Genomic DNA, 25858 nt, shown 5'->3' on the forward strand with positions numbered 1-25858 from the left:
TTGCGTCTACACTCGTCAACAAAATGGAGTAGCCGCAAACATAGACACATTTTAAGTTCAACACAAACCCTCCTATTTCAGTCCCATTTACCATTATAATTTTGGGGATGTGTTTTAATCGTCACATATATCATTAATCGCTTGCCATCACCTTTACTAAAAAATAAATCACCTTTTGAGATGATATAATATCATTCACCTTCACTTTCTCACCTAAAAAGTTTTGGTTGCCTTTGTTACGCAATTGTTGTTTCACCTAAGCAAAAATTTGATCCGTGTGCTCGACAATGCATCTTTATTGGTTATCCTCGTCACAATGCACCTGAACCTCCATTAGACCAACCTTCTTCTCCAACGCCAGGAAGTCTGACACCCATTACCGAACCTTCTCCAACCGACCTTCCTGTTCGATGATCCAGTCGCACATCAACCCCACCTTCCTGACTTCAATACTACGTAACGGGATCCCAAGCTAATCATTTGACCACTGTCCAAGACCGGCTGAATGGAACCAGGTATCCTATGCTTAATTTATTTTTTCCTAATTCACGATTTTCTTCTACACGTAGTGCATATATTGCTAACATCACAACTACTAAAGAACCTCACACTTATGCCCAAGCTATCCTTGATTCAAATTGGCAAAAAACAATGGATGAAGAGTTTTCCGCCTTGCAGTTAAATCAAACGTGGGTCTTGACACCGTTACCGTTGGAAAGAAACTCAAATATAAGGTGCGCCTTGTCGCAAAACAAACAACCCAATTTCTCTTAAATTATTCACTTAAATTATTCAAATGTTATAATTGTTTTAACCATTTACTAATTTTTTTCATCATTAAAGTAATAAAAAATAAAACAATTTTATTCCTTGTAAAAAAATAAAAGAAAATAAAAATTATACAAAACTAAATGATGTTTAGATATAAATAATATTTTCCACAATTTCACATTGTAACCATATTGAAGTTGTTTTTGAGATAAACGACTTCTATATTAATTTTTTAAAAGAAATAAATCATGACCTCCAAACACTATTTTTCTTATACAACTCGTGTAGCATATGCATGATTTATCTATTACGGAGAATAATTTTTTTTTACCTATTTCAAAAGTTTCACAAACACATTACACGTATTTGAAAAAAAAAAAACCGACCATGGTTAAATATGGTGCTCATTCTCATAAAAAAGAAAAGAAAAAGAAAAAACAGTTTCAAGTTTTCTGCTTTTATTAGTTAATGATACTTCCACAATAAATAAAAGAAAAAGACACAAAAGGAAAGTGGTATTGTAACTATGTTGTATCTTCCCACAAACACTTCACACCCAATATTTTTAACCTTCATCCAACATATTTTTTTATTTCCAAAAATGCCCTTAATTCCGGAAATAAAAATCCAGAATTGAAAATAATATATTCTGGAAAAATAAATCTGGAAGTAATTATTGAGTTCCAAAAGTAAAAATCTGGAAAAAAAATTAAAATTCTATTTCGGACAAAAAAATCCGGAATTGAAATTATTGTGTTTCGGAAATGAAAATCTGGAAACAAAAATAAAAAACTCATTCCGAATAAAAAAATCCGTAATATAAAATTTCGTTCCGGAAAAAGAAATCCAGAACACATATTTTGAAATTTTTTTTTAAGGACAGTTTCGTCTTTTCCGCTGAGATCGGGTGCAGTGATATGGTGCAGGAAGCAATTGCCTTACATTGATTTGTATACTAGATCACCAAATGAACCATGGAAACTAGACTGTTTCTTCCTGCACCTCCATACCTTCTTCTCTCACCTCCATAAATTTTTGAATTTTCAAAACTACCCCTAAATAATATTCTGGATTACTTAATCTGGAAGTCATTTTTTAAATTTATAATTAGCTCCTGGATTACATAATCTGGAAACCTTTTTTCAGATTCATGATTACTTTATGGATTACATAATCCGGAAGTCTTATTTAGTTTCCGGATTATATAATCCAGATGTCTTTTTTCAAATGAATTTCTGGATTACATAATCTGAAAACTACTCTATGGGGGTGACACAAGAAGAATAAAAATGTATTTTCATGTTGTGTATGGAGGTGGCAGAAGAAGATATGGAGGTGCAAGAAGAAACAGTCTGCAAACTAACACTTTATTCTGCCTTATGCTCTGGCATCTTGAGATTGGGTTTGATGGGAGATTTCTTGGGATAAGGCCCAGAGGCTAAGTTGCAGGCCCAATCTACGAATTGAGGATGAAGCAGCTTCCAAGGAAACAACACTTTGTACCAGGATGGATATGTAACATACATATCTCCCCTGCATGCACTTTCAACTATGGCTTTAGCACACTCATTAGCTGACCCCAGTGGAACTTTTCCCAAAGCAACCTGAATTGCAAACAAGTTTTCAAAGTGCATTTTACAATTTAAACTGTAGTTATAATTTATGTTCATTATTTTTCAAATAAATTATCAATGCCATCTAAGTACATATGATAAACTTTCAAATTACTAAAATTTCAATACTTGACTTTTTAAATGAATAGATATAAATGTATTTATCCTTTTTTTAATCAAGTATATTTGTTCACTTTAGAATAATCAAATATATGTTAGTAAATTGCTTTGATCAAGGATTACACGAAATATTATCTTAACCATGTCATGTTTTTGTTTTGTTTATCATAATATTTTGAACACTGAACTGGTTTATTAAAGAGTACAGTTAATTATGATTTGGTTCAATTATTTTTTATTTATTTCTTTTATATCAATTTATTTATATATGTTATATACAAAAGTATAGGCAACCTCCTACCTAGAATATTCAAGGTGGTTAAGGATAAGTATATCTTTTTACAGTGTGTATTAGATGATCTCTCCTGTAACATATTATATAGTATATATGAACACATTTCTAATCTCATCTTTATAATTATGATTATATTTTAATTGAATAATAAAGCTAATTATTGAAAACTTGTGTTATGATACCTACTTTTAGGGTGAACGACATATCTGAATCAGCATATCCAACTAATTTATGTACATACTTCATCTTTAACTTGACAAGATCAGCTAAAAGAAAAGTAAATTTAATTATTTTCTAACTAAATTGATAGAAAAAATATATAGGAAATAAATGTAAACCTTGTCCAATTTCAGGGCCCTCGTAAGGTGTGTATTGATAAGACCCGGCGTGGCAATTGTTATGGCGATAGTACAACCAACTTCCATTCTCAGAGTCTCAAAGAAACTTATTATCGCTGCTTTGCTAGCCTGTACTTATTCAACCATCATAATTACTTACATTTACAAACAATTTGTTTCAATTCAAATTACTTTTAACAAATCTAATCACACAATTTTTATGGACCTAATATATCACAAAACTAAAACACTCAGAATGTAATAAGTCTACGTCGAAAGAAGGAGAGTTAGATATCGAACTCAAAAAAAGTTTTTGCATCAATTAAAGTAGTGTTTTTATTTTTTAAATTACAACTTTAAATATTTTTTTTTACAAAAATAGATAATTATACCAAGTGAAATTCATAAAATACGACTTCCACTCTGAAACAAATATTTTGGGAGGATAGGATACTCATACTCTCTTTCTTTTTCCTTTTTGTGTGTAGAAAGTCTGAGTTCACTGAATTTTTGAATTAATAATATAGTCTCTGGTACTTTTTTTATTATTCAATGTATGGACATAACTTCAAAATAAATTTTCCATAGTTTCAAATTATTTCAATAAAATATTTTCACGATTCTAAAATAATATCCAAAATTTATACATTATAGATACTTATCAGTGGCATTGGAAACCATCCGGAAACTGAAGCAATCACTATAATCCTTCCTTTATTAATTTTCAGATGTGGGGTAGCATATAATGTCGCATTAACTGCTCCCCAAAAGTTTACATCCTGCAAAATTATAACACAAACATAAGACTGTTGTCTTAAAACTTTAGATTAAAATTAATTTTAAATTTCACTCATGTTTCATTATTATTATTGAATTATAACCTTCTAAGTTGGTGGAGATCCAAGAATATTTTATTTTATATAAGTAAATGCAAACTTCAACCTTATAAGATGTTTTTATGAGATTGAGTGAAGCTTAAAGTCAATTTTTAACATGGTATCATAGCCATTTTCAAACACATCTTAGCAAGAATTTGTTAGAATTATCAAGTCATCTACTATTTGATCGTTATCAGACCACCCATAACATATATCTTCACGTACAAATTAGTAGTCTCGGCGTAGGAGGGGTTAAATTAAGCTTAAAGCCACTTCTTAACCTAAATAATTTTTATTCTTTTTAATATGTGAGCATTTCATGGCTTACCATAACTGCAGCACAGTCGGAAACATGACGCAAATTCTCCACCCTCACAGACTTACCGCCGATTCCCGCATTATTTACCAGATGATCCACTGCAAGTGACACCAAATCCACCAATTTTAGCAACAAACAAAAGAATAGAAATGAAACAAGATACAAAAAATGACACTATAATTATGACATACGTCTTCCAAAGTAGTTGATAGTTTCATGAACAAAGAGTTTGCAGTCTTGAACCTTGGATACATCAGCACCAATGATGGCAACATCAGGAGAACCCAGAGATCGTGCCTTATCACCCACTGCCTCAAGCTTTTCCTTTCTTATGTCAACCAGGGAAAGCTTTGCTCCTCGCCTTGCATATTCATACGCTATTTCCTTTCCAAAATAACCAACACAAAGTTATCCAACTGTTTCATAACAACATTTTGAAGTGTGAAGTGAGACTGCAAATTAAAGATGTTCTAACAAGGATAGAAAAAATAAGTGAATGAAACAGACCTCGCCAATTCCTGAGGCTGCTCCGGTGATTAATACAACTTTGCTTGCCACGTTTTCCTTGCTTAGTGATTTTCTTACATGAACAAGCTGCTTGAATATGAGCCAAGGTAGCATTAAAATGGAGAGGAATATTAGGGAAAGTGGAGGCAATGCAAGGTTGAGTAGGTTGTTAATTGCATCCATGGCTGTGAGTTTGAAATTCCCGCATATCCAAACCTTCAAATCAAGGTTGCTTCATATATTACTATTTTTAGGTAACAACTAACAACCACTCTTGTAAATGGGTAGTTGATATCTATAATGTCAAACCTTTATTATACAACCCCACCAATGGTGTGATTTATGTCAACAGTGAACTTCTCCTTCTTCTCTCTTCCTATTAGTTCCAAAATAAACAACATTTTATTGAGCAAATAATTTTTTTTTAAGATGTATTAATTATTTCCCCAAATTCTATTAAACTATTACTACACAAAAATTATTAAATTAAATTTATTTTTAAAGATAAAAAAATTAATTATTATATTAATTAAATTAGATACTAATTTTTTAATTTATTTATTATTGTTTAAAATAATTTTATTAATAAAAAATTATAAACTAGTTTCTAAATTGATATCTAACATTAACTATCAATACTTTAGCTACTAGTTATTTTAAATTCTAAATTAATCTTTAGAGTAATTATTTTATAATATAAAAATAATTAGTAACTAAAATATTGGTAGATAATTAGATACCTATCTAAAACTTAGTTTATAAATTTTCATTAATAATATAAATTATTTTAGATACCAATAATTTTTTAGTATCTAACTTAGTTAATATAGTAACTAATTATTTTTTGTTTTTAAAATTAATTTTTATTTAATGATTTTCTTGTTTTTAAAATTATTTTTTATTTAATGATTGTCTTGTATTGAGACAACAATAAACCAAATAAAACTAGACCAGATTATACTTGACCACAAACGAAACTAGACTCAATCAAACCAAGCTGCATCGAACTAGATCGAACTGGTCCAATTTGAATCGATTTAGACCAAATCAAATCAGACAGGACAAACCAAATGGGACAAAACCAATCTTAACCACACTAGATCAGACTAAACTGAACTAAACCAGATTTGATCGAATTGAATCAAACCAAAGTAGGTCAAACCTAACCGAGCCAAACCAGACACAACCGCACGGGATCAAACCAAATTGACATCATCACCGTGAATTAGGACATTGTATTAAATATTATTTTAAAATAAATCAAATTGAGAATATAATAGTGATACAAAATTAAAAAAATTGTCATAAAAGATAAAAAAAACATTTATTTAACCTATTAGTTTAGTTCATGTTCAAATTTGCCCATCTCTTAAAAATATTTAGACATAAAAAACAGGAAAGGTGTTTTTTAAAACAAATTTCGTAGACTATTTTTTTCAAGAAAAAAAAAAGAATTAAATTATTAGAAACTATGCTATAAAAAAATCTATTTAAATAAGCTACATTTATGATATTTTTGGTTTTTAAAATAACTATGATAAGAGTTACATTATGATGGAAGGTTGAGGAAATATCGCGCTCCCATTTGTAAAAACGCAGGAGTAATAAAGTGGGCATTGGTCTGCGTTCACCCTAAAATTTACAGGTTAGATTCTTCAATTTAATCCATTTGTCTTTATCAACTAGTCCCATCTAATTCCACAAATTCACAGATCAAAGATAGGACACACGAAATAATATGTTAATTTTTTTTAAAAGACTGACTTTTTATTTTTATATTATATTACATTATTTAAATGATACAAATATATAATAATAATAATCTAAAATAAATTATTATCACTCAGATTAAATTATAATTATTAATGTAAATGTAATAATTAATTTAATTTATTTAATTAAAAATATCAATTAATTAATTAAAAATAAAAACTTAAAAAGTATCTTTAATTAAATGTATTTTTAATATATATGATTTTAAAATATATAACTTAAAAAAATAAAAATAAAAATTCATTGGATCAGCCTATCAACATGCTCTTTAGTGAGATGGATGAAAACAAATTTCGGTTGTTTCTTAGTGCACGTTCATAACTTTTTTTTTTTTGCACTTTGTAAAAAAAATATTTTAAATTTATGAATTGTAAAATTTGAAAAGTATTTTTATATCCATAAATACTTTTAGAGTTCTAATGAATTGAAGTAACTTTTTCTTTTATTACAAAAAATAAATTAAGTTATTCTCAAATATAGAAATATTTTATAAATTCTGTAATTCAAAAATATTTTATGAATTACACAATTCCGAATTTTTTTCAAAGAAATTTATTTTAGATTATAGAATCTTGAAAATATTCTAATCTGAAAATACTTTTTGGATTTTATAATTTTTCTTTAAAAATTATCTATTCTAAAATGAAAAATATTAATAAAATAAAATGATGTATTTTGTATTTTAAAAAATATTGAGTCTCAAAAGAAGTTATAGAAGAAAAAAAGTAAGAAAGTACCAAATTTTCAATCTATTTTATTATAGGGAGTCACTTTACTGGCTCTGTTTTCCACATATTGAAGCAGGTAAAAAATGAGTGAAGTGAACAGTTTTGTGAAAAAAGAGGTTGCCATAAAAGGGCAGTTTTAAATTACAAAAGTTGAAGTTCTAAGAATTTGGGACCAAAATTAAAGTACATTAACTGTTGTAGATATATGCTTTGCAGGCTTTATGAAGTTTATAAAAATGAAGTGTGAATGTTTAGATGCAAGTACTGGGAAGTACATCTTTTGCTTACCAATGAAGCATTTTAAGTTGGATTATTGCCCACATCCAAATAATACTATTTATATATCTCTCACAACCATTATTAAATGTGTTATTCAATTTTTCCTATTACATCATTAGTGTTTAAGCAGGTGATCTTTCTATTAATTGTAAGGTACAGGAAAAAACAGCGTACTCATGCTTTATGCTCTGAAACCATGAGATTGGCTTTCATGGCAGACTTCTTATTGGGCTTTCATGATACTTCCCCAATAAATAAAAGAAAAAGACACAAAATTAACAATGCAAACTAACACTTTATTCTGTCTTATGCTCTGGCATCTTGAGATTGGTTTTCATGGCAGATTTCTTCGGATAAGGCCTATTGACTAAGTTGCAGAACCAATCTACGAATTGAGGATGAAGCAGCTTCCATGGAAACAACACTCTGTACCAGGATGGATATGTAACATACATGTCTCCCCTGCATGCACTCTCAACTATGGCTTTAGCACACTCACTAGCTGACGCCATTGGAACTCTTTCCATAGCAACCTGAATTGCAAACAACTTTTCAAAGTGCATTTAATTTATTTCTAACTAAATTTTTTAAAACTGAATTCATTGAAAGAATATATAGGAAATAAATGTAAACCTTGAAGTCAGATTTCGCTGCCCTACTAAGGTCCGTCTTGATAAGACCCGGCGTGGCAATTGTTATGCCGATAGCAGAACCAGCTTCCATTCTCAGAGTCTCAAAGAAGCTTATTATTGCTGCTTTGCTAGCCTGTACTTATTCAACCATCACAATTACTTCCATTTACTAACAATTTCCTTCAACTCAAATTACTTTTAACAAATCTAATCACACAATTTTCTTTATGGACCTAATATATTCGAGATATAACTTCAAGTGGTTACGACTTCAACTCTAAAATAAGATTGATGGATTACAACTCAACTATTTTCATAAAATAGATATTTTCCAAAATTATAATTTAGAAAGAAATACACTATTCTAGTGAAAACCAGAAAAGAATGAGTTAATTGATAAATAAAAAAGCTACTACGATGGACCTGTAATAAAGAGTTAGGTAGTAGAAATCTATTTAAAAAATGACTCTTTTTGTTTGTAGAAAGTCTGAGTTCACTGAATTTTTTAATTAATAATATACTCTGGTATTTTATTATTAATATTCAATGTATCGGCATAACTTCCAAAATAAAATTTTCATAATTTCAAATTATTTTAATAACATATTTTTACGACTTTAAAATAAATATTCAAAGTTTATACATTATACATTATAGATACTTATCAGTGGTACTGGAAACCATCCGCAAACTGAAGCAGTCACTATGATCTTCCCTTTGTTAATTTTCAGATGTGGGATCGCATATAACGTCACATTAACTGCTCCCCAAAAATTTACATCCTGCCAAATTATAACACAAACATAATTTTATATTATAATTAAGTTTGAATTCCCTCGTGTTTCATTATTATTATTGAATTATAAGCTTCTAAGTAATTTTTATTCTCTGTGAGCATGGTTGGATATTTGGCAAAGTCTGAAGAATAAGTCAAGCTAGTTTTTAGGAGTTAAATAAATCTGTTGCAGATATTTTATATTTTAATAGTAGTGCCTATTTCTTAGTTATCTGTTACGTAGATTTCGTAAAGAAGAATTCTAGCAAGTACACCCTGATTGATGGCGATCTGTACAGGTTTGGGTTCACTCACCCGCTCCTGGAATGTATACATGGCGAGAAGTGCACGAGAATCATGGCGGAGCTCCACGAAGGTATATACGGAAGCCACGTCGGGGGTCGAGCTCTGGCCGCGAGGACTCTCCGTGCAGGATACTACTGGCCATCGATGAGAGAAGATTGCAAGAAGTATGCCCAATGTTGCAAACAATGCCAACAGCACGCCGATTGGCATAAGGCGCCTCCCGAGGAGTTGAAGTCGATCTATAGCCCTTGGCCGTTTCATACCTGGGGAATCGACATCCTGGGACCTTTCCCGCTGGCGATCAGGCAGATGAAGTACTTGGTGGTGGCGATTGAATATTTCACCAAGTGGATCAAAGCAGAACCAGTGGCCCAGATCACCGCACACAAGATCGAAGGTTTTGTGTGGAAGAACATCGTGTGCCGGTTTGGAGTGCCTAAACGCCTGGTGTCGGATAATGGGACTCAGTTTGCAAGCCACCTGTTGAAGAAACTTTGCGAAGGGGTGGGAATTCAACAAGTGTTTGCATCCGTCGAGCACCCTCAGACAAATGGCCAGGTGGAGTCAGCTAATCGGGTGTTGTTGAGAGGTTTGAAGAGAAGGCTAGAAAAAGCCAAGGGAAGCTGGGCTGAGGAGGTGCCCTGTATAGTCTGGGCATACCATACCACCAAGCAGTCAGGAACCCATGAGACCCCGTTCAGCCTAGTCTATGGGTGTGATGCGATGATTCCAGTAGAGATTCAGGAGAGCTCGCCGAGATTCCAGAACTTTGTAGAGGAAGACTCGAATGAAGAGAGAAGGCTGAACCTGGATCTACTGGATGAGGTTAGAGAGGAAGCGAGATTGAAGGCTGAGGCGGTGAAGAGGAGGGTTGAGCGAAGGTACAACTCGAAGGTGATGTCAAGGCAGTTTAGAGAAGGCGACCTGGTGATGAGAAAAGCCCACCAGTACGAGATGGAGAATAAGCTGTCGCCCAAGTGGACTGGATCGTTCAGAATAACCGAGGCGCTCGGGAACGGCGCCTACCGCTTAGAGACGCTGGAAGGAGGGGCGATTCCTCGCACCTGGAACGCCGCGCACCTGAAGTTGTACTATAATTAAGAGCTTGGTAAGTAAAGACAAACACAAAAGTTACATTACAATGTCTCTGATAAAATAGTTTGAAGGGGGCACTCTTTTTTCCCTAAGGAGGGTTTTTAATGAGGCCACCCAATAAAAGAAGAGTTTTCGAAGTATAAGGCGTTTTCAGATTGCATGCCTGCTATTTTCCAAAAAGTTTTGAGGAAAGACCTTGTCACTTATACGTGATTTAAGGCGAGTAAAGATATATTGCATGCTTTCTAAAAAGTTTTTAAGTCCTCATCGTTTTTCGGCGATTGGAGGCATTAGTTAAAGTTTTTAAGTCCTCATCGTTTTTCGGCGATTGGAGGCATCAGTTAAAGTTTTTAAGTCCTCATCGTCTTTCGGCAATCGGAGGCACCAGTTAAAAGACCTCAACGCCCTCGCACGTCCTGAGGCAAGTTAAAGACCTCCTCGCCGTCGAGCGAGTGCAGGCGAGAAAGAGTGAAAGTCCTCAGTGTTTCTGGGGGCGAGAAGATGTAATCCCTGGGGCAATGTAGAGGCAAGTGAAAGTCCTCAGTGTTTCTGGGGGCGAGAAGATGTAACCCCTGGGGCAATGTAGAGGCAAGTGAAAGTCCTCAGTGTTTCTGGGGGCGAGAAGATGTAACCCCCGGGGCAATGTAGAGGCAAGTAAAAGTCCTCCGTGTTTCTGGGGGCGAGAAGATGTAACCCCTGGGGCAATGTAGAGGCATGATTCAAAGACCTTCTCGCCTGTGAGCGAGTTCAGGCGAGTTCAAAGACCTTCTCGCCTGTGAGCGAGTTCAGGCGGGTTAAAGACCTTCTCGCCTATGAGCGAGTTCAGGCAAGATAAAATCCTTCTCGTCTCGAACGAGTTCAGGTACGATGTAGAGGGTGGAAGAAGTTCTGAGGGTGGCTAAGGTAGGTTCGAAGAGAACGCCTAGTCACCCGATCCCTTGCTCTGAAGCACAAAGGCTTTTATAAAAGCCATTATCTATTCATTATAAAATATTTTGAGAGGAAAAACACAGTACTGAAAAATGGCAGACACTACCAGTTTCACCGCACCTATCATACCAAAATTCGATGGAGATTATGACCACTGGAGTTTGCTCATGGAGAACCTTCTTCGATCCAAGGAGTATTGGAGCATCATTGAACCAGGATTTGATGATCTGAGAAAAATCGAATCACCTACTCCGACTCAGAAAAAGGCGCTTGAAGAAGCTATTCTCAAGGATCTCAAAGCCAAAAACTACCTGTTTCAATCAATTGACAAAACCATGTTGAAAACTATCACCAGGAAGGAGACAGCCAAACAACTATGGGAGTCCATGAAAATCAAGCACCAAGGTAATGCTAGAGTGAAACGCGCACAACTACAAAGGCTAAGGAAAACTTTCGAAACCTTGGAGATGAGGGCTGGAGAACGAATAATGGGATATTTTTCAAGAGTCATGGAGATCGTCAACCACATGAGAAATAGTGGAGAAGAATTAGACGATGTCAAGATTGTTGAAAAGATTTTAAGAAGTCTCACAGACAACTTCAACTTTGTGGTTTGCTCCATCGAAGAATCAAAGGACATTGATAGCCTTACTGTTGACGAGTTACAAGCATCACTACAAATACATGAGAGCAAGGTGGTTGAGAGAAGGAGTGAAGAGCACGTTCTGCAAGTGGAAAATGTGTCAAGGAACGCTCAAAGAGGAAGAGGACGAGGACGAGGACGTGGAAGAAGCAGCTACAGAGGTAGAGGCAGATCCTTTGTAAACAGAGCAGCCATTCAATGTTTTTGATGTGGAAAACAAGGTCACTATCAGTTCGAATGCACTAGTGAGGAAAAAAACGTCAACTATGCTGAGTTTGACGAAGAAGAAGAATGCTTACTAATGGCGCATGTCGATGTGAGCAATCTCAAAGAAAGTGGCATATGGTTTTTGGACTCCGGATGCTCAAACCATATGACGGGGGAAAAATCTTGGTTTGTTGATTTAGATGAAGGTTTCAAGCATTCTGTTCAGTTGGGAAACAGCTCTAAGATGGTGGTTCAAGGAAAAGGAAACATCAGATTTGAAGTGGAGGGGATAATACTTGTTTTGACTGATGTTTATTATGTCCCAAATCTGACGAACAACTTGCTGAGCATTGGACAACTTCAAGAGAAGAATCTGACCATTATGATCAAGAATAATGTGTGCAAGATATATCATTGTAAGACGAACAACTTGCTGAGCATTGGACAACTTCAAGAGAAGAATCTGACCATTATGATCAAAAATAATGTGTGCAAGATTCGATCATGGAGACTCAAATGACGATGAATCGGATGTTTTTGGTTTACGCTAAGAAGAAACCAACATCTGTGAAATGTCTCAAGGTGGAAGAAGAAGACGTGGGATCTCTTTGGCACAGGAGGTTTGGACATTTAAATAATAAGTCCATTCAAATTATGGCAAAGAAAGGAATGGTGAAAGGGTTACCTAGCTTGAAGGAGGATGTTAAGGTGTGCACAATATGCAATATGGGAAAACAACAACGAGAAAAATTCCCAAAGAATAGCAAGTGGAGAGCAACAGAGAAGCTAGAACTAATTCATGCGGATCTATGTGGTCCAATCACCCCAACGTCTCATAGTGGAAAAAGGTATTTGTTCGTGCTTGTTGATGATTTTTCTCGTAAAACATGGATTCATTTTCTTGCAGAAAAAGCAGAAACGTTTGAGGCTTTCAAAGCGTTCAAAATTTCTCTTGAAAAAGAAGCTAAGACTGTCATTCGTGGTCTAAGGACAGACAGAGGAGGCGAATTCACCTCAGACAAATTCAACAAATTTTGCAGAGAGCATGGCATAAAATGACAATTGACAGCATCATATACTCCTCAACAAAACGGAGTAGCAGAGAGGAGAAACCGCACTATCATGAACATGGTGCATTGCTTGCTCTCCGAGAAAGAAATGCCAAGATTTCTATGGCCAGAAGCAGTTAGATGGACAGTTCATGTCTTGAATCGAAGTTTTACAAAGGCAATAAAAGACAAGGTGCCTGAAGAGAGATGGACAGGAATCAAGCCAAAGGTTGACTATTTCAGAGTTTTCGGTTCAGTTGCTCATGTTCATGTTCCGATACAAAAGAGAATCAAGCTTGATGATCGAAGTCATAGATGTATCATGCTTGGAGTTAGTGAGGAGTCCAAGGCTTATCGATTGTATGATCCAATCACGAAGAAAATCACAATAAGTAGAGATGTTATTTTCGAAGAAGAAGCGCAGTGGGACTGGACATTGAGTACACCAGAGCAAAACATATTCACATGGGAAGATGATAATGGAGTTCTCGAAGAAGAACAAACTGAGGATGAATATGAGGAAGAAGGACCTGAAAATTCTATAGCAATACATGCTCCGAGAGAAGAAACAAAAGAGATCACTACATCAACAAATCCTATGCGTGAACATGAAAAACAATCAAAAAGAGCAAGAAAGCCACCTGGATGGATGCAAGATTTTGTAAGCGGAGAAGAAGAAGATGATAATTGGGCAAACTTTGCTTTTTTCATATGCAATGATGATCCGATAAACTTCTCTGAAGCGGCAAAGGAAGAAAAGTGGAATGAAGCAATGAAGTTGGAGATTCAGTCCATTGAAAGAAACAACACTTGGGAGCTCACAGAATTGCCAATAGGAGCAAAGACAATCGGTGTCAAATGGATATACAAAACAAAGTTGAATGAAGAAGGAAATATCGAAAAATGCAAAGCACGTTTAGTGGCAAAAGGTTACTCTCAAACAACAGGGGTGGATTATACAGAAGTTTTTGCACCAGTGGCCAGATGGGATACAATTAGGAGTATTCTAGCAGTAGCTGCCCAACGAGGTTGGTGTGTTTATCAACTAGACGTCAAAAGTGCTTTTCTATACGGTGAATTGAAGGAGGAAGTCTACGTTGATCAGCCTGAAGGATATCTTAAAGTAGGGGAGGAAGACAAAGTCTATCGTTTAAAAAAGGCCCTCTATGGCTTAAAACAGGCGCCAAGAGCATGGTTCAGCAGAATTAAGAGTTACTTTACGAAGGAAGGGTTCAAGAAAAGTGACTATGATCACACCCTTTTCTTCAAGAAAACAGAAAACAATTTATTGGTGGTAAGTCTCTATGTCGATGACTTGATTTTTACTGGAAGTAACAAAATATTGTGCGCAGAATTCAAGTCCTCAATGCAAAAGGAATTCGAAATGACGGACATGGGAAAAATGAAGTTTTTTCTTGGAGTGGAAGTTCATCAAAGTGAAGCTGGGATACATATATGTCAAAAGAAGTATGCAAAGGAGGTGTTGGAGCGTTTTAATATGGGGGATTATAACTCTGTCAAAAATCCAATTGTTCCAGGAACTTTGTTCCAGGAACTACTGTTTCAAAGGAGGGGATTAAAAGAGCTGATGCAACGATTTACAAGCAACTTGTTGGTTGTCTAATGTATCTTACGGTAACAAGACCTGATTTGATGTTTGTAGTGTGTTTGATTTCACGTTTTATGTCTGACCCTAAGGAAGAACATATGTTGATTGCCAAAAGAGTATTAAGATACGTAAAAGGAACACATGATTTTGGAGTGTTCTATGGGAGATTGTCAAAAATGAATTTGTTGGGATACACAGATAGTGACTATGCTCGAGATGTAGATGACAGAAAGAGCACTTCTGGATATGTTTTCTTGCTGAATGGGGCTGCAGTTAGCTGGAGTTCTCGAAAGCAAGACATAGTCACTCTCTCCTCAACCGAAGCTGAATATAGGAGCTATAAATGGTGAATGTATAGACATCATGTGCGACAATAGCTCGGCGATTAAGTTATCTAAAAATCCAGTCATGCATCGGAGGACAAAACACATCGATGTCAGGTATCACTACTTGCGAGACTTGTGTAATGAAGAAATCATGAAGCTGGTTTTTGTTGGAACAAATGATCAAATTGCAGATATCATGATTAAGCCTATCAAGTTGGATCAGTTTGTGAAGCTCAAGAATTTGCTTGGAGTTCGAAGGATGGAAAGTTAAACTGATGCTCTTAACGTATCAGTTTAAGGGAAGGAATTATGTTGGATATTTGGCAAAGTCTGAAGAATAAGTCAAGCTAGTTTTTAGGAGTTAAATAAATCTGTTGCAGATATTTTATATTTTAATAGTAGTGCCTATTTCTTAGTTATCTGTTAAGTAGATTTCAGTTTTGGTGGTTGTAAGGCTTTTATAAAAGCCATTCTCTATTCTACTGAATATTTCTATTAAGCATTTCATGGCTTACCATAACTGCAGCACAGTCGGAAACATGACGCAAATTCTCCACCCTCGTAGGCTTACCGCTGATTCCCGTATTATTTACCAGATGATCCACTGCGCGTGACACCAAATCCACCAATTTTAGCGACAAACAAAATAATAGAAATGAAACAAGATACAAAAAATTACACTATAATTATAACATACGTCTTCCAAAGTAGTTGATAGTTTCATCAACCAAGCGTTTGCAGTCTTGAACCTTGGATACATCAGCACCAATGATGGTAACATCAGGAGAACCCAGAGATCGTGCCTTATCACTCACTGCCTCGAGCTTCTCCTTTCTGATGTCAACCAGGGAAAGCTTTGCTCCTCGCCTTGCATATTCATACGCTATTTCCTTTCCAAAATAACCAACACAAAATTATCAAACTGTTTCATAGCAACATTTTGAAGTGTGAAGTGAGACTGCAAATTCAAGATGTTCTAACAAGGATCGAAATAGAAGTGAATGAGACAGACCTCGCCAATTCCTGAGGCTGCTCCGGTGATTAATACAACTTTGCTTGCCACGTTTTCCTTGTTTAGTGATTTTCTTACATGAACAAGCTGCTTGAATATGAGCCAAGGTAGCATTAAAATGGAGAGGAATATGAGGGAAAGTGGAGGCAATGCAATGTTGAGTAGGTTGTTAATTGCATCCATGGCTATGTGAGTTTGAAATTCCCACGATACCAAAACCTTTAAATGAAGGTTGGCTTGATATATTATTATTTTTAGGTAAGAACTAACAACCAACTTGTAAATGGGTAGTTGATATCTATAATGACAAACCTTTATTATACAACCACACCAATGGTCTGATTTATGTCAACACTGTTCTTCTCCTCCTTCTCTCTGCCTATTTGTTTCAAAATAAACCACATTTTATTTAACAAAGAAAAATATTTTTAAAATGTATTAATTCTTTTCTAAAATCTATTAAACAATCACTAAAAAAATTATTAAATTAAAACTAATTTTAAAAATAACAAATATATATTAACTAAGTTAGATTTTTTTTTATAAATTAAAACAAAATATTTTTAAAATATTTTTTATTATTAATAAAAAAATTATAAACTAATTTTTAAATTGGTATCTAACATTAACTATAAATATTTTACCTCCTAATTATTAACTAAAACTTTGATAGTTAATTAAATACCTATATAGAACTAATATATAAATTTTATTAATAATAAAAATTATTTTAGATACCAATAACTTTTTAGTTTCTAATTTAGTTAATATGTATTTTTTATTTTAAAAATTAGTTTTAATTTAATATTTTTTTTATCTTTAATATTAATTTTTATTTAATAATTTTCTTGTTGTAAGATAATACTGAACCAAACCAAATTATACTTGATCATACCAAACAAAACTAGACTGAATCGAACTAGGCCACACCAAACCAAATCGAACCAGACCGATTTGAATCAAACTAGACTAAATCAAATTAGATGAGAAAAAATAAACGAGACCAAACCAATATGAACCATATTAGACTAGACAAAACAAAATTGGACCAAATTGAACCAAATTAAACCAGACTTAACCGAATTGAATAAATCAAAGTAGGTCAAACCTAAAAAAAAAAAAAAACCACACCGAACCAAACTGACATCATCACCGGAATTTTGACAAAAGGTATTATACATTTTGTTAAAATAAATATACCAAATTGAAAAGATAGTAGACAAAATTGAAAATTCATCATAATATTATGATAAAATACATAAAAAAAAACATGAAAAGTGTTATTTAAAACAAATTTCTTAGACTACTTTTTTCAAGAAAAAAAAATTATTAGAAACTTAAAAAGTGTTGTTAAGAAAATACTTTGTGTTTTCAATTAATATATGGATTTTCTTCTTCATCCTTTTAGCTTTTTTAAAAAAAATGTGAGGTAAAACAATAGCATAATACATAAATAAAAACATTATAGCATTCCGTAAGAGATAATATAAATATAAATATATATATATATATATAAAGATTAATAATAAACTTTTGTTATCTATAATCTTATTCTTAAATATTATAATAAAAATATTATATTCATAGTTATTTAATATTTGAATATTTAATTATAAACACTTTTCTTTTTCAAAATGTTTATGAATGTATATCCAGCAAAAAAGAAGAAGTTAAATATAACTTTTATATAATCCATATCACATTATTTTTTATTTTTAAATACTTATAGAAACTGTTTTATTTTACTGAATACCTTTCTAATAAAATAATAACAATATTTTTAATATTAAAAATTAATTGAACAAGACATTTATAAATATTTTTCTTACATAATTATCAATATTAAAAACAAATATCAATAATATAACTTATAAGGACAAACACGTCAGGTTATAATATAATAAAATTACATAGTTTTTTTAAAAAAATTTAAAATCATTAAAAAATATGATTTTGTAACCTGAAGGTTGATATATTAATTACGTATATAATTAATATAAGTTTTATATCGCAATAAAATAAATAAGAATTAAAATAAAAATATGAAAATAATAAATAAAATAAAATAAGTTCAATTTTAATATTTTATGAAATAGTTTATTTTAATATATTGATTTTTAAGTAGAACTTTTGATTTGATAATAAATTTTAATTTTGATTTTGAAATTTCTTGTAACTTTAATTTATATTTAAAATAAAAATCATGTTATAAACTATTTTTAAATATATACCAAAGTTTTATTTATCACATCAAGTACATTTATTCGTCAGTTTTTATTCTCTTCTTTATAATCCCAATTCCGTTACCTTCTTTCCTTTTTTATTCTTTCTTATATATATATATATATATAAAAAAAATATCGATAATAAAAAATCAATAAATGTGAACCTGTATACAAAGACTTCAAGCCAATTTACCTAACCGGACCCTGAGATTTCACTTAAAAGAACAAACTCCTGAGAAAAAAAAAACATCAAGTTCTCATACACACCGTAAGGTCAAGACACCAGTCAGAAAAAGAAAAAAGCGTAGCATGAAACTTGACAGTGACCCACAACCAAACATTTAATCGAACGAAGGCAAAAAATTTCAGTGACACCCCTATTAAAGTAGATCTAAACAAATAGTCAAGCAATAACTTTTGTTTTTCTTATTATGAAATTAGTACTGAATATTCACTAATCAAATTTTATTAAAAGGTTATTATAAATGTTCTTACAATATCAGATTTTCCTACACCTATTTCTCTATCTTTGGTTTCTTCATTTTCGAATTCTCGACTTTTAATTTTTTTATACTTAGACAGAAATAATTATAAATATATTTTTGACGTTAAAGTAAATTATTATCTAAATAAAAATATTAATTTATGATTATAGTTATATCATTTTTAAAAAGATCTTGTCTTAAAAGAAATCAACCTGATTTTTAGGGAAATGATAAAAATTTTCAATCTATTTTATCATAACGAGTCACTTTACTCCACTCTGTTTTTTGCATATTGACGACGGAGCAGGCAAAAAATGAGTGAAGTGAGCCGTTTTGTGGTCTAATAAAAGGTTGAGAAATTGGAACATTTAGCGAGAAGGCTGAGAGCTAAATTGACCCACTTTTATGTTACAAAAGTTTAAGTTCTTAGAATTTGGACCAAAATTAAAGTACATTAAATGTTGAAGATATATGCTTTGCAGGCTTTATGAAGTTTATAAAATTGGGGTGTGAATGTTTGGATGCAAGTACTGGGAAGTACATATTTTGCTTACCAATGAAGCATTTTAAGTTGGATTATTGCCCACATCCAAATCATACCTATTTATATATCTTTCACAACCATTATTAAATGTATTATTCAATTTATCCATTAGTGTTTAAGCATGTGATCTTCCTATATTAATTGTAACTATATTAAGGTATCAAAATATTAATATCCCATCTTATGATTTCATTTCTTGCTTATAGAAAACCAAAATCCATGGACAAAGAAATAAGATAAAGAATGTGATTTTCCTCCACACTTCATTACTCTTGAGATACTATGCAGATTGTTTGGATTCATATAATGAGAAATTAGCATAAAGTTTTTGGTATATTTAATTGAAAATAAAAAAATATAATATTAATTGAATAATATATTAAAAAACTACAACTTCCTAAAAAATAAACAGATTATTATAACCGTTCACAACATATTTTTCTTACTTTAAAAAAAATATTGTATGAGTATATGTTAGACACCTTTACGATGGCTGATAATTTTAGTTTTTTTTTATAACAATAAATTAATAGAATAAAATGGAGAATGGAATAATTTTAGGTATTAACAAACAAAATTTGTGTACGTACATTAATGGTGATAAAGTTTGAAAATCTAAGTCAAACCAATTATTATGTTATACTTTCCCAACAATTTTACAAACATTCTTAAGAAAGTTGTCCATAATTAAACTCGTCGTGTTTATACGTTTCAGACAAAAGAAAATGTTAAGTATTTTCTATACTTAAAAGTTCTGTATCCATTAGGTGGGTTTTCTTTTATAAGATGAGTGTTTTAACGTATAAATTTCTCATATCTGATAAAAGAAAATAAATAAAAAAATCCCACTTAAAACATTTCAAACTAGGAAAGTTATTTTGTAACTAATTGAAAATAAATCTCTTTAGTCACCTTTACTTGTAGAGTGTGTTTGGATTAGGAAGATGATGTGTGAGAATTTGAGAAAGTGAATGTGAGAGAAAAATGTGAAGAAAGTGATAATGTTTAGTTCCGGGTATGTTAGAGGGGATGTGATAAAAGTTTATGAGAGTTTGTGAGTGATTGAATGGTTATGAGAGAATTTTGAATTTTCTTAAAAGTGTAAAATGTTATCTTACAAATTTATCCTTATCTATTAAAAAAATTTAATAATAAAATGATTTTTTTTTAAATAAAAAATAAATTTATAATATATATATATGAACCTTTATTTTATATATTTTTTGTCATAATTCCGTAAAACACAATTATTTCTTAAAATATAAATATATTAATAGTTTTATTATGTTAACAAATAATATTAAATATGATTCATAATCTGGTCCAATCTTTTAAAGTTGATTATAAATTTTAAACTTTTAATTATGAAAAAAAAAGAACTGTAGATATTTTGGTTGCATTTTCTGTCTTCAATACAATATTATACATTAAAAAAAATTATTAAATAAAAAAAATGAGAAAAAAAAATACTCAATCACCATTTTGAGTAAATTAGATACTATTTTATAGAATAAACAATTATGGATATTTAAAATGGTTTCTAAATTAACTATCAAGTTTTAACTACTAATATTTTATATTTTAAATTAGTCTTTAAAAGACTATTAGAGACTATTTTAGAATATAGAGTAGTTAGTAGATAAATTTTTTTAACTAATAATTAAATACTAATTTAAAAATAAATTTATATTAATAATAGATATAAATAATCTTTTAATTTATAAAATAATCTCCAATTTAGTCAATATAATAATTAATATTTTAATTATTAAATTAATTTTTATTTAATAATTTTTGTTGACCGTGATTCCTATGAAATCAGTGATAAAGAGTTTATTCCTTAAACATTTTTAAAAGGAGAAAATAATAATAATAAACTTATTTGTTCATGGATTAAAAATTAAAGTAAAATAATATATATAAGGAAATTTATATATAAGTTAATTTTAATTTATAATTTTTCTATACACTTTTTAGTTTTTTTTTCTCATAAATACATATAAAGATACATATAAGTATATACTACTGTTATTAGAGTTAAATAGTGTAACGTATATAAAGATATATATTCTATAATATTCTGAAATAAATTTTGAAGAAAGTAATCTACTTGAGAAGTAAGATTTCTTGCACTATAGAGCAGCAGCATAATTGAGAAGGCTAAGTTCAAGCCTTCTCTGCCTGTTGACTCTTGCAATAAAATCATCAGCCCTTTTGTTCAATTCATCTGAACATGAAGGGATCAAACTCTGTTCATCTTCTTCCAAGTTGTTCACTTCTTTGAATGTTTCAGTGCTTTTCTCAACCCACCCTTTGCACTTTAAGTCTACACTGTTCATGTCCAAAATTTCCCCAACATGTTTCTCCAAAGTTTTACTTTGGTTGACCCCAACAGTTGTAAGATGAGGTTTTGTGGTTTGACTGCTCTGAATGTACTCATCATAGTAAACAACAGGAGTTGAAGAGGGATCCGAGGAAAGGATTCTTGAGTTGACCACAAGGAAAAAAATGATAAGATTGCCTATGATGAATAAGAGCTTTGAGCTCAACAAAACTGGTATTAAACTTGAGATGTGGACCAAGAAAAAGACCCGCAGAAGAGAAGAAAGATAGGGCATGCAGAAGGAGACAAAACAGAAGACACTGCAAGTTAAGGCACTCACAAAATAGACATACAAATTGTTCAGGAACTGGTGCCTCTTGTACCTGTTCATGGCTTCAATTTTCTTGATCTGTGTGAGATCCATTAGGCACAAGTTTTGGGTTTAGGGAAGTAGTGATAAGGTAGAAGAATATTGGGGAGATTTTATTTCACTGAACTAAGAGCATTAGAAACTCCAAGTTATATAGACTGAGAAAAGGGTTTGGTTTGTAAAAATTTTCACATGCTACTTTCTTTCATTATTTGATAAGGAATATTTTTGCTACTTTTTTAAAAGCCTTATGGGACATGGTGGCGTGGCGTTTATTGCCTCCTTTTTCGTTTCAAATTTGAATAAATAATTTACACTCACTCTGCTAATGCTTTTCCTATTCATTATTTCCATTTTATTCATAATGAAAGTGCTTTTTCATCTATTGGAAACGCTTGTGTGACTAATTTCAGCTAAGCTGCCAATTCAACGCGTTCCTTTCTCACATCTTAAAATTAAAATTGTAAGTATAAAATATGTTCATGTAATTTTCTTAATAAATTGTACATCAATTTAGTCCTTTTATTTTTTTATATTGATTTCTAATTATATTTGATCGTTCATCTTTATCAACTAGATAAGATATTTTATAAAAGATTTTTCAACATCAATACTTAATTATTTAATTATGTATCTTTATTTGATGTAAATAAACTTATTTATAGAGATATATTAAACTTTAGATTAATAAATTATCAAAATTAACCTCATTATTAGTCTAACATATTTATATAAATTATCTCCAAATCTTATATTTCAGTCACCAATGCTTTACATGTCCAAGATGTGATTTCAGACACATTTTTTCCAAAAATACTTTTAAAGTTTTAGTTTTAATTAATTATTTTCTGAATTCAATACTTTCTTTATTCCGAAATTGTTAGACGTTTTAGTTCCAAAATGACCGAAGTTTCAAGTTTCATATTAGTTTTACTTCGAAACTTAGATTTCTACTCCTTAAAATATATATATATATATATATATATATATATATTCTAAAATGATATTCTAAACTAAAAAAACGTGTAAAATTACCTAATTTGTATGAGAGCATTTATAGCTAACAGACAAGGATTGTGGAAGCAAAGAGATTTAAAAAAAAAGCTAGTTGCTTCAATTTTGCATGGTGTTTCCTTTTCTTCTTTATTTCTTCTTCTTCTTCAACTTTCTTCTTATTAAAGTCATTATATGGTTAAGATAAACATTAGAGTGCATTTAGTGTTTATTACATAATGATAAATATTATGTTATTCATATTTTGGACTTTTAAATTTTATAACATGTGTTGTTTATCTTTCTTTGACAATACACTTTCTCCCTTTATTAATTGTAGTAGGATCCTGATGTACGAGAGATTAGTCGTAACATGTGAAACCAGTGAAACAGGTAGTACTTAAATTTGAGAGTGAGAACTTTTGAACTGTTTCAAAAAAATGTCACCAAAATTTTTAAGATCTTCTACTCCAATTGCATTTCCTGTAAAAGAAATTAATAAATCTAGTACATTAATTTATTCTTCAAAAAGATATTAAAATGACATCGTATTATGCTACTACACATGTATAAATAATAATTCAAATAAACTCTAAATTCAAGTATGCATTAAAAAATATCTACTGACACAACCGTAGGATAAATTTGAAAAATAGTATTATGTTATCTTATATAAGTAATTCATATTTTGATAATGGTGAATCTTTCGTGTTCCAACAATTCCTTATTCATAAGTCAATTAGATATATTATATGTCCTTAAAATAAATAATTTATATATATATATATATATATATATATATATATATAAATTGAGCGTGATCGATTAAACTTAACAAACTTATTTATGTTTGTTAATATATGTAGCCTAACTTTAAAAACTAATAGTTATAGGAAAAATAAATAAAAACATTAATGTATTAGACTCTTTAGAAGTTTAATTTATGTATTTTGAAAATCTCATCACCTATTTACATCTGCATATAAAAAACTAGAATAATTGTGTATATATATATATATATATATATATATATATATATATATATAAAGTTAAGAAAAGTTTAATGTTAATAACTAAATTAATTTTTAAGGCTTGTAAATCACTTCTTCCATCACATTTTATTTGATGTTTTTTTGAAGAAAAAAAAGTTTCGTGTTAATGTTTCTTAATATAAACGAAGTATTGTTAGCTACTTATTATGGAGCTATAATGAGAAAATGAAAAACAAATAGAATATATATTAAGAAATTGTATAATAATATTTTGAAATAAACAATATTACTGTCTTTGACTAAGCACGATAAAAAAAATATCTGAGTGTGTTTAAATTAATATTAAAAAAATTTAATCAACTTAATCATATTTAATATTCATTACAAGAAAATCATTAAATAATAACTAAATTTAGAGATAAAAAAATAATTAATCATTTATTGACTAAATTAAATATTAATTGAAAGATTAACAAAAAAAAAATGGTATCTAATATGATTTTTATTATTAATAAAATATTATAAAATGGTTTCTAAATTGATATCTATTAAGAAATTGTTTTTAAACCTAACTCAACCTCATAAAGCTGGCTTGCTTTATGAGGTTGAGTTAGGCTTAAAGTTCATTTATAAATATGGTATCAGAACCATTTCGAGTTTATTCTAATAAGTGTGGGTTTATCAGGCCACCCAGACCATTATCGGACCACCCATAATATGTTGTCTCATGCACAAACTATCACTCTCGACGTTAGGGAGTGTGTTGGATATCCCACATTGACTAGATATGAGAACATTTAATTGTATATAAGTAGATGCAAATCTAGTCTCATAAGCTGATTTTATGGGTTGAATTAGACTTAAAATTCACTTCTAAATAATATCTAAATTAGCTACCCAAGTTTTAGTTAATACTAATTTAGAAACTACTTTATAAATTTTTGTTAATAATAGAAACTATTTTATATACCACTAATTATTTTGGTTATTAAAATTATTTTTTATTTAATAATTTTGTTGTACTGTTTATTGTTTAAAACCTTCACTCTTGAAGTTAGATGTTTACAACCGTTAACAAAATAATTTTGATTTGATTTGATGTTTTATCTTGTATTTTAGAATTGTAATTTGTAAATTATTTTTATTGCCTAAAAAAAACATGCATATGAATAAATATGAATTAGATTAGATGAAGATTAATTAAGCTGTTTTAATAAATTTTAATGAATTAAAAATTCGAATTTTCCATTAAAGGTTACTCATAATATGAGGAATTTTAAATGGATTAAAATCAGTTTTAATGAATTAATTTTATCAGATTTATATAAGAATTATTTTAAGTTATTTTTTAATTAAATTGAGAAATTTCATAATATCAAACACTTGAATGAGAGTGTTATAGTTGTGAAAAACATATTTCTTGATTCTTTAGGAGGTAAAAATCTTGAGTTGTAAAAGATTTGATACGTGGTTTTTTAATTCTTATTTTCTTAAGAAATTGTTACTAAATATTGAATGATAGTGAATTAATCTAAATAATTAGGCAATTAAATATACTACTCTCTTAGAAAAGCAAACTGAAATAAGATTTTGACTTTTATTTTCTTCTCTAACACTTGTATACTGATATATTTGCCATTAAGAAAAGAATATAATTTTGACTGCTATAAATTGGCAGCAGAATCTCCTCTACAAAGTCTTCATATATCTTTTTCCCTTTT

The 25858-nt window shown here is 30.6% G+C and overlaps 2 protein-coding genes across 2 annotated transcripts; both read right to left on the reverse strand.

Moving 5' to 3' along the window:
• Positions 1-1567: 1567 nt before the first annotated feature.
• Positions 1568-16489, reverse strand: LOC137809538 (uncharacterized). Its single transcript, XM_068610645.1, has 12 exons — positions 16206-16489; positions 15891-16083; positions 15709-15797; positions 8904-9035; positions 8255-8386; positions 7919-8169; positions 4842-5073; positions 4526-4718; positions 4344-4432; positions 3785-3916; positions 3138-3266; positions 1568-2375 (listed from the first exon to the last, which is right to left on the reverse strand). Exons 1-12 carry the CDS (start codon positions 16386-16388, stop codon positions 2139-2141), a joined length of 1992 nt encoding a protein of 663 aa, XP_068466746.1. The 5' UTR covers positions 16389-16489; the 3' UTR covers positions 1568-2138.
• A 5012-nt stretch (positions 16490-21501) lies between these two features.
• On the reverse strand, positions 21502-22286 carry LOC137809812 (uncharacterized). The gene has a single exon (XM_068610883.1). It carries the CDS (start codon positions 22204-22206, stop codon positions 21592-21594), a length of 615 nt encoding a protein of 204 aa, XP_068466984.1. The 5' UTR covers positions 22207-22286; the 3' UTR covers positions 21502-21591.
• Positions 22287-25858: the final 3572 nt, after the last annotated feature.

Source organism: Phaseolus vulgaris, chromosome 2 (genome assembly GCF_000499845.2).
Source record: "Phaseolus vulgaris cultivar G19833 chromosome 2, P. vulgaris v2.0, whole genome shotgun sequence".
In the NCBI taxonomy this organism is placed as follows: Eukaryota; Viridiplantae; Streptophyta; class Magnoliopsida; order Fabales; family Fabaceae; genus Phaseolus; species Phaseolus vulgaris.